Raw genomic sequence first — 10,221 nt, 5'->3', positions numbered from 1 at the left:
CGGCTGCGGAGAACCCGGTTCTCCTCTAGCGCCGCGCTGCCCTCCGCATCCATCGCTGGTCGGCCCTGGCCGTGAGAGTAGCGGGTGGGGCCCGCAGGCCTAGGGTGCTACTACTGTAACCTGGCTGGAGAAGAGGGGAAAGCCCAGCAATCTAATTCATTCGGAAAACAGGTTCTTGCATGAAAATTATCCGGTGGTTGAGAGGTTAAAATTGGGGCGATAAAACCCGGACGTTGCATTTCTTTATCTACTTGCTCAGTCTTAGCCATGGGGCCCGTACGGGAGTACATGTTGCACATAAGGTGCCTATGAAACTAGTCACTGCCTGCTGGGACATTGAAATCGAATTTATGACTTACGGGTTTTATGTCTAGAGCTTATATTAGCATCAACTATCGGGTGCCGAGCTTCAGATTTCGCATGTATCATCTCACTGGGTCTTCCCAACAGCCCTGTGAGGTCAGTCTTATTGTTTCCGTTTTAGGATTAGGAAAGGAGGTCTAGAGAGTTACCTGACTTGCCCAGAGTCACGCATTAAGTAACCCAAACACCGAAGACAGGTCCTAATTCCATTCCCCACGGTCCTCCCACGGCAATACTCCCTCTTTCCAGGGTCACCTCTATTGACATGGAGTCTCCAAGACCTTGCCTAGAACCCGGCACAGGGGTGGCGCTCAGTAAATATTTGTGAATTGAATTCCGGGATCTAGTGTCTAAGCTCTGTTTGTTCACTCATTTATTCTTTCGCGTATTCGACAGTTACTGAGCGCCTACTGTGTGCCGGCACTGATGTAAGAGCCGCGGGGAACGGCCGTGTTCGCAAGAGGCACAGGGTTCGGTGTGAGCTGCAGTGCGAGGCGGAGCGGCGGCGCGGGACAGCGGTGAGCAACCAGCCCGCAGCCCCCGGAGTTGCGTGGGGGCCGGAGCCTTGCAGCACGGTCTGCCCGGGGTGTCGGAACGAGGGGAACTGGGGCAAGCCGTCGGGGACGCAGGAGCCAAGGGCGGGTGCTACTCCACCTGGCAGCGGAGAAAGAGGGAGACGTAAAACACTGAGAAGGGACCTTCGCGAGAGAAGGGCTAGTGGCAAGGCAACTGGAGACCCTCACGGCAGAGACTGGGGGGCGGGCTGCGGGAGGCAGAGAAGGGGTAAGAAGAGAGAGAACTCAAACTGCCAGAATGAATAAATGAGATATGAGAAAGACCTCTCCCTCCCGAGAGCCAGAGGGGTGCGGGCGTGTCCAGGGGGCTTTCAGGTGGATACTACGCCAACAGGAAAGCAGGACGCAGACCCTAGAAACCAGTCCCACCCGATGCTAGCTTCTGTGGCCCCCAGAATTGGCTAGGGGCAACGCGGCCGAAGCCTCAGTCACTTCAGAAAAGCAATAGGTGTCTTCTCTTAAGAACTGTTCACTGGTTGCTTTGGGGAAAATTCATGTTGAATGCTTCTCTCGCACCGGGCATTCCTAGCGAAATCTGCTTGGATGCGGTTCTGCCTAGGAATCCACGCTCAGGAGAAGATGGTAGAGTCCCGCCCGGCGGAGGCTGCAGACTGGGGTCGAGCTTCCCGCTTCCAGGCGAGGAGACCTCGCGGGGCCGCTCCCCGACCTCCCGCTCGCCTCGCGGTCACCCGGGAAGCGCGAGCTGCACCTGCGGCTTGGGAGCGGGCGGGGGCAGGAGCCGGCCGGAGGTGCCGCCCGCCGGGGCGCGGATCCCCAGTCGCGACCCCGGGAGGCGGAGGGGCGGGCCGGGGGCGGGCGCGGGGAGGCGGCACCCCTCCCCCTCCCGGCAGGTCGGAGCAGGGACCCGGCGGCCCGGGACGCAGGGAGGGGGCCCCCGCGCCGAGACGGAAGGAGGAGCCGCGCCACCTTCGAGAGTCATTGGAGGACACGGCTGCCCCAAGCTGATAAATAAGGGGCCGCTGCTGCCGCCAAGTTGGACGCCCCCGACCCGGTGCGAGGGCCAAGTCAACGCCGGCCCGGCGAGACGAAGCTCGGCAACCCCCGTGCGGCCATGGCCTCGTTGCTGGGAGCTTACCCGTGGCCTGAAGGGCTCGAGTGCCAGGCCCTGGAAGCCGAACTGTCGGACGGGCTGTCCCCGCCGGCCGCCCCGCGCCCCCCGGGGGACAAGGGCTCGGAGAGCCGTATCCGGAGGCCCATGAACGCCTTCATGGTGTGGGCCAAGGACGAGAGGAAACGACTGGCGGTGCAGAACCCAGACCTGCACAACGCCGAGCTCAGCAAGATGCTGGGTGAGTGAGTGGGGAGTGCGCTCCGAGGCTCTTCAGGGCTGCGGGGCGGGGGTGCGGGCAGAGGCGGGATCTGGGGCTCGATTGGGAAGACCGGGAAGGGGTCTCGAGGACCGCGAGAAGTTTGGCAGCTGTGCGTACGACTGGAGTGTGCTCGCCTGTAGACGCCGGGCGCTCACTCCGTCGGCGAGACTGGGCAGATGTTGGAGTGTGGGTGTGTGTTGGGGTGGGGGGGTGTCGGGGTTTCAGAGCAGACTCACAACACTTGATGCCCAAAATGAAGCCGCTCGGCTGGCTAGGGGTTGCAGGGAGGCTTCCTTACTGGGACCGGAGCAGGCAGCGGCGGCAGGCGGGGCGGAGCTCGGGATCCCAGGAGGCCGGAGGAAGCCGGGCAGCGGCCAGGCCCGGGCGGGCGGCTGGAAACCTCGCGCCGAGCGCCGTGCGCCCCTGCATTCCCGGGCTCCATGCAAACCCGCGTGCACGGGAAGAGCCCGGCACCGAAACTCCAAGGCCGGGTAAACGCGGAAGTTTGATAGGAACACCGAGGCGGGGAAGCCCATTATTCCCTGCACTTTACGATTGGCAGCACCACAGACAGAGGCTCGTTGTCGCACGCAAAAATATTATTAACGAAATTTGTGAAGAGAAACATTGCGGAAAAGCATCCCTGCTTTTACTTAATGTTTAGCAAAAAAAGTCTACGCAAATAGACTAGATTTCGTGATTTGATTTCTCAGTTCTAGGAGTGTAGATAATTTGATTAAGATTCTTATAGTGGCCAGTGAGGGTCTGTCTGTCCTGGAACCGGACCGCGTGCTGCGTCCCGCGGCGCTGACCTGGGCGGGGGCGGCGGGACTGGGGAGAGGGCAAGGCAGGGGGGTCCAGGGCGGGCCGCTCAGGCGCAGGGTGAGGCTAAGTCACGTCAGAAAAACGGGAGTTCTTGTCGGGTTTCCTTCTTCCTCCAAAGTCTGGAGCGAAGCACTTGTCAATCCTGCGCTCCCAACCCCCTTGGCCTTCGACGCGGTTTTTATTCGTTTTAACCGTAGGAAACCTTTAAAAGCTCTTTGTACACCAGCGGGCACAGGCCCTAAGCGTGGTAGCTCTGGCCCTGTCCTCTCCAACCCCACCCGGCCCGGGAACCGAGCCCTTCCTTCCTTTTCCGTCGGAGCTGAGGGTTCTTTCCCTGGGAGGAACCAGGGAACCCGGCCGTGATGCCCCCCTTTCTGCTGGCTAAAAGCCATAGGCTTCAGTGGCTACCCAGAACCCTTTGGCAGTTTAGATGCCCGTTTAAAGCTGCTGATGGAGTGAGTAGTTTCAAAGGGCCTTTTGCCCATGACCCAGCCGGCTGGCTAGCTATGCCCAGGGCTGCATTGTCACTTTTTTGGCCCTATGCACCTGTGGGCTTCTTTCTCCTTAAAATTATATATATATATACACACACATATATACATATATATACATATACATAAAATACTGAGTTATACTCAGTATAAAGTATATACTGAGTTGGTATAAAGACAAATACATTAATATACATTAAAACGTTTTCTTCACACTAAAGTTCATATTTTCTTCCGATTTAAAAAAAAATTACAGCATTTTGGTGGGCCCCTACAGGTTTTGTGCACCTGAGGCCCTATGCCTATTGCCCAGGCCTGGTGGGAACAGAGGCCCCAGGAATCCGACCAGGATGGAGTCAGACTCCCTGGGCAGGTGGACATGACAGAGATAGCAGATCGGGAAGCCTTACCTTGCAGGAGTGGGGCTGCCTGCTCCCCAGGAAAGGGACTAAGGAGTCAAATGCCTCCTTGTGGGCTGATCCCTGCTGACAGCTTGCACATAGGCTTCAGGAGGTTACTGTTCCTTCTGCAGGAAAGACACTGATTCCTTCCCGGTTAACAGCACAGACACCTGGCACTGGGAAATGGAAATAAACGGTGTTGCTTTTTAAAATATGGAATTTATGCATATGGGAGGTAGCAGGATGATCCGTTTTCAACCCAATGATCTTGCCCAACCCTTTGTTTTCTGACCTATGAAAGGAAAGGGCAGGATGTAAGATTTCCAACTTTTTTTTGATTATGAGCTTTCCACATTCTTTAACATTAAAAACATTTCAAGCATCCTCACCAGCAGCACTGGTGTTGTTACTATATTATGAATGAGAAAATGCATAAAGAACACTATACATCAGTAACATTTAAAAATGAACCTATATTTTATTAATCTTACAACTCCTGGGTACATTTAGAAATTAGATTCACATCAGATATGTACTCCACAGACAGTGCGGTCTGCGTCTGCATCTTGAGCCTCTTGCAACAGCTTTGTGGCCTCAACCACAGGCTGGGTTGAGTCCACAAAACTTTCCAGCCCCAAATTCAGAGTTCCTGTCAATTTTCACCTTGCTGTTTTAAGTGACAGCTCATTACACTAATTGATGACTCTGGCTGAATAGCTATAAACTTTCACCCAAATGGTAGGACAGTTTAATAATCCTACTCCTTCAGCTCTCTTTGAGGGCCTGGCCCGTGGAGCCCGTTGCTGAGCACACAGCTCTGCAGCTGGCCTGGAGTACACTGCTGAGTACAAGCTGTGGTCCCTTTCCTTACAGGACTTAGCTGGTTAGTGGTTCTCAAACTTCAGGATACATTAGTGTCCTTGGGTAACTTGTTAAAATTGTAGAATCCTGGGCCCACCTGCGGAGATAACAACTCAAGGGGTCCGGAAGCTATCTTCAGAAAATACTGCTGCTGAAGGGATGCACAATGCACATTAAACAAAAGAGAGGTGCTGCAGTAACACACACAACGATAGATAAGTGAGTAACATGAATATAAGATACAAGTGAAGGAAATCAGCATTTTAACCCCTATGGGATTCAAAAGGCAAGTTTTGAGTTGGGTAGTATCACAGTGTCATTTTTTAAAATGCAGTTTTATTGAGATGTATTCATACACCATAGAATCCATAGTGTCCTTATTTTTGGTGAGGAAAGTAGAGGCCCAGGGATGTCAAGGGATTTGCTTCTGTAGGGAGAGTCAGTGGCTGGGCAGGGGTTCTCTGCTACAGTTGAAGGGGCCCAGGTAGATGGGATGGAAATGGTAGCCGGTGTGTGTTAGTGTGTGTGTGTGTGTGTGTGTGTGTGTGTGTGTGTGTGTTGCAGGCACATGCTCACATACATGCGGCAGGGTTCTGTTGGACCTTCAGACGTAAAGGACAATCATTTGTTGACCCAAGTGAGACCCTTTAATTTACTTACATCTGTGAGCCTATTGACTGAGTCTGAGTTCCCTCACCATAGAGCCTGAGTCTGAGATTTAGGCCATGAGTAAATATTGTAGTATCACTTCCTGAGAAGCAGCTAGGATCAAGGAAGGCAGGGAGTTCTAATTAAAATTTACAAATGAGTAGAATTGACAATGGAAGGGTAAGAAGAGCCCCAATATTGATTTTTGCTTATTTCTGTGGCTTTTGGGTCAAATGAGCCTCTAGCCACAAATGTTACCTAGTCTGTGGAGTTCGCATTATCTGGTGACTTTTACATGAGCCTGGATGTGTCTTTCCCTCCAGTTTGCATGGAGTGGGTTTGCAAGAAGCGAGCAGGAAGGGTTGGCTTAGGCGGGCAGGGTCAGTAGCGGGAAGGGAATGCCAGGCCTGTCGGCGTTGTTTGTGGCTGCCAGAGGGTGAACTGTGGGCGCGGTGGTGATGGTGGAGGGGAGCCTGGGGGTGATGGTTTGTAGGAGACGCAGGGACTGTGCGCCCACCGCCCACAACAGCGTCCATGCTGACAGCGGCATTCTCTGACTTCTGTGAGCAGGAAAGTCGTGGAAGGCCCTGACGCTGTCCCAGAAGAGGCCCTACGTGGACGAGGCCGAGCGGCTGCGCGTGCAGCACATGCAGGACTACCCCAACTACAAGTACCGGCCTCGCAGGAAGAAGCAGGTCAAACGCCTCTGCAAGCGCGTGGACCCCGGCTTCCTCCTGAGCTCCCTCTCCCGCGACCAGAACGCCCTGCCCGAGAAGAGGAGTGGGAGCCGGGCGGCTCTGGGGGAGAAGGAGGACAGGGGTGAGTACTCCCCGGGCACGGCCCTGCCCAGCCTCCGTGGCTGCTACCACGAGGGGCCAGCCGGCGGCACCGCGGGCAGTGTGGACACCTACCCTTACGGCCTGCCCACGCCCCCGGAAATGTCCCCCCTGGACGTGCTGGAGCCGGAGCAGACCTTCTTCTCCTCCCCCTGCCAGGAGGAGCGTGCTCACTCCCACCGCATCCCCCACCTGCCAGGGGCTGCTTACTCACCGGAGTACGCCCCCAGCCCCCTCCACTGCAGTCACCCCCTGGGCTCCCTGGCCCTCAGCCAGTCCCCGGGCGTCTCCATGATGCCCACCGTACCCAGCTGTCCCCCATCTCCTGCCTATTACTCCCCTGCCACCTACCACTCTCTCCACTCCAACCTCCATGCCCACCTAGGCCAGCTCTCCCCTCCTCCCGAGCACCCCGGCTTTGATGCTCTGGATCAGCTGAGCCAGGTGGAACTCCTGGGGGACATGGATCGCAATGAGTTCGACCAGTATTTGAACACTCCTGGCCACCCAGACTCTGCTACAGGGGCCGTGGTCCTCAGTGGGCATGTTCCCGTCTCCCAGGTGACACCACCAGGAGCCACAGAGACCAGCCTCATATCGGTCCTGGCGGATGCCACAGCCACGTACTACAACAGCTACAGTGTGTCATAGAGCTCCAAGGCTGCGAGTCCTGCCTTGCCATGCCACCCTCTCCTTCCCAAGCACTGAGCAGAGCTGAGAGACTACGCAGTATTACCAGCTTTCCTCCAACCGTCAGCAGGGTGTGGAGGGGACTGAGCTGCTGGCCCCAGGATCCTCCATCCTAAAGCTCAATGGGATTTTGCTGATCCACGTGCCCACCCCTCTCCGCCCCCTTGCCTGCCAGTTTTGTTCCCTTCAGCTTGCATTTTGAGTATACTCCTTCAAATGAGTTTTTCTTGGCTACACCCTGGGAATTAGCAATGTGACTGTTGAAAGATGCGGTTGAAGGTAGAATTTTCACTGACCTTGCTTCCCAACCCCCCATTGAAACAAATGTGAAAAGCCCAGTATTTGGTAACACACCCACTCCGAATACAAAAGACTTGATCTATCAGGTCCTTCCGGTGAGAAGAGAACTGGTTGAGGGTTTAGGGGACCTGAGAGCTAGTCCCAGATCTGCCACCTAACTGTGGGTGAAAGGCTGACATGCCTCTTCTCTGCCAGCTGCTTCCCCATCTGTAAAATGAGGGACAGTTTTCTGATTTAGGATTCTCTTAAAGTTAACTAAATGGAACAGAGGGGAAGTTTGACTCATTAGTAAACTCGTTAATGTACAACTTGGTGATACTTTGGTGTGTGCAGTCTAAGAGCACTGGGCTTTCTGTACTTTCACACCCTTCTAAAAGTATTACATTCTTCCAAAAGGACTACTTTTCAATTTGAAAAATGTACTCATGTGAATTTGAGAAATGTACCATTATGGTTGATTGCATCATTGAAAATGAGATTGAATTCTTGCTGGTTTTAAAAATTATTATTATTATTTTAAATAAGTCCTTTTTTATTACACAAAATCTTCAAAAGAATATACACAGTCTGACTACATACAGCAAGTCTATGTGAGACCCACACACACATCTTCTTGCAAACCTTAAATACGTATCTGTAGCAACTTTCCATGAACTCCCTCTCCCTAAGGACCAAGAGCCATGGTTCCTAAAAGGAATTTGGAACAGAACAGTGTCACCTTCTTCAAATCTTGATGTGTTAATTTCTTGAGCAAACTTTTAGCACACACCCCCTCTGTGTATGCAAGAGGATCTTCCTTCCCAGTTGTCTTGATTTCCCTTTATCCTCTCTTTCTCCTTTACTAGGATTTTCCTTTTCTTCCTTTCACTTCCTCTACCCCTGAATTAGACACTAATTCAAAGAGCACCTGTGTTATATTCCCAAGCATGATTCCTATGGCTTCAAAAGGAATTTGTTTTCCTCACGAGTCAGCTGGTTCTAAAGGCAGAGTCCTCAAATACTTTAGAACAACTTCCCTGCCAGCACTTTCATTATACTTACTGCCCAAAGAAATAAAACGCACTGTGATTCGGACAATGTTTCTGAGCCCTGACTCCATCCCAAAAACATTTCCATCCTTCCCCTAAATCTCCTTTGAAGGGACATACCTAACAGTGAGCTAAATGACAATTGTTTGTCTTTTTATTTCAGCGTATTATTGCCTGTATGAAACATGTAAGTATTTTATATATTCTCCTATTATTTTCCCCTTGTATTTTGTATTGCTAAAAGATCCTTTTTTTTCTTCCAAGAAGTCTTATTGTAAAATCATTTATAAGATATGATTAATCTTTATGTTAGTGCTGTATGTGACGTTTGGTAATAAATAGTAAATTGTTGATATGATTGGTGCGCAATCCAGAATGTATATTAATAATCTTGTAAAACTGTATCACAGACATTAAGCTAAACTGTTCCTTTTTTGGGGGGTAGGGTGGGGGGAGAATAAAACATGCTTTGGAACAGTTATCTATATTGATTTGTCTAAAATATTTAATTTAAATAAACGTTTTTGTACCATGACCGTTCTATCATTTGAAATATTGTTTTGCAAAAGGAAAAAGTTTTCAAGAGAGCTATAGACGTGTCCAGTGCTACTTGTATTATTGGTCAAGTATTTTTCTACATCAACTTTTTCATTTTTAAAAGTTGATACCTTGTAGGGGTGGTGTATTTTATTTTATGAATTATGGTAAAGAGGTACATTCCAATTTTACACATTGGAAACAGTGTCATTCTCATTACTATTAAAAGAAAAAACCAATTCATCGCCTACATGGGGAACAATTTTTTTCCTCAAGATGACTTTCCACTTGTAAAGTGCAACACTGTGATTATCAGGCTATTTCAAAATAGAAAGTAAGTTTTGCTTACACATTTTTTTCTTCTTTTTGAAGAAATGTTGGAAAATACCTAAATTGTCCTCTTTATGATGTATTTATGGGTGGGTATAACAACCAGTTGTGGGTCCCCCAAACTCTCTGGGATGTTGGGGAGAAGGCAGGAGGGCACACTTGGTAATTAACAGATGGAACATCTTGCCAGGCTTAGAGTTATAATCCCAGCCAGAAAGTACCTGGAAAAAGCAATGACTAGTCCGTCGCTGAGCCGGTCACCCACGTCTTCCTTCTTGCTGCGTGAAGCAGTCGGAACTTGTTCAAGTCAAGGGTAGCCTTGTGTTTTCCCAGGCCCTCTGGGCCAAGGAGTGGGTCTTGGGAGGACCCAAACTGGGCATATATTCATCCTTCAATTATGATCCTAATCTATATTCATTACTTTAATAGCACTTTATAGGTGTACTGAGTTTTACTGAAAGTTTTATGGGCGGTTTCTCATCTACAGCCCCAGGTGGGGATCAGTCATCCGTCCTCCCCATTGCACAGCCAGAGACACTGAGGCCCAGGCTGGGAACTGGTGATGTGTGGTCTTCCCCACTTAGTGCAAGCCAGGAGCTCAGCACACAGCCAGACGTGCTCACTGGCAGCATTTGCCAACCAGTTTCACAGCTAGAGACTTTATGCCATTTTTTTAGTGCTTTACTATGGTATGGAATTCTGTGTGGCCCAGTTCATGCTTAGCACAATCCAGGAAAAGAAAGAACAAATTGGAAATTATTGGGACAGAGTTAGATAAAACCGGAAGACACTGTTATGCAGGCCACATCACTGTGGTTGGCTAACAATGGCCATCTGCAGTGTCATCGGCCAGAGGACTGGGTATATTGTCCTGCCCATGACATCGTCTGCTGTCACTGCCAAATGGGCTTGTATCTCATTCCAGGACATGTTGTAGGGGTGGGGACGTTGTTCCCTGCCTCTGGGAAGGCAGGAAACAGGCAGGCCACAGGACAGGACCTCGCT

At 51.2% G+C, this 10,221-nt stretch overlaps 1 protein-coding gene across 1 annotated transcript; it reads left to right on the top strand.

Annotated features, from left to right (window-relative positions):
- The first annotated feature begins 1,763 nt into the window (after positions 1-1,763).
- SOX7 (SRY-box transcription factor 7) lies at positions 1,764-7,128 on the top strand. The gene is made up of 2 exons (XM_037812970.1): positions 1,764-2,248; positions 6,066-7,128. Exons 1-2 carry the CDS (start codon positions 2,011-2,013, stop codon positions 6,980-6,982), a joined length of 1,155 nt encoding a protein of 384 aa, XP_037668898.1. The 5' UTR covers positions 1,764-2,010; the 3' UTR covers positions 6,983-7,128.
- Positions 7,129-10,221: the final 3,093 nt, after the last annotated feature.

This window comes from Choloepus didactylus, chromosome 20 (genome assembly GCF_015220235.1).
Source record: "Choloepus didactylus isolate mChoDid1 chromosome 20, mChoDid1.pri, whole genome shotgun sequence".
NCBI classification, from domain to species: domain Eukaryota; kingdom Metazoa; phylum Chordata; class Mammalia; order Pilosa; family Megalonychidae; genus Choloepus; species Choloepus didactylus.
The sequence above is the reverse complement of the archived record's forward strand: the minus strand, read 5'-3'. Positions and strand labels throughout refer to the sequence as shown.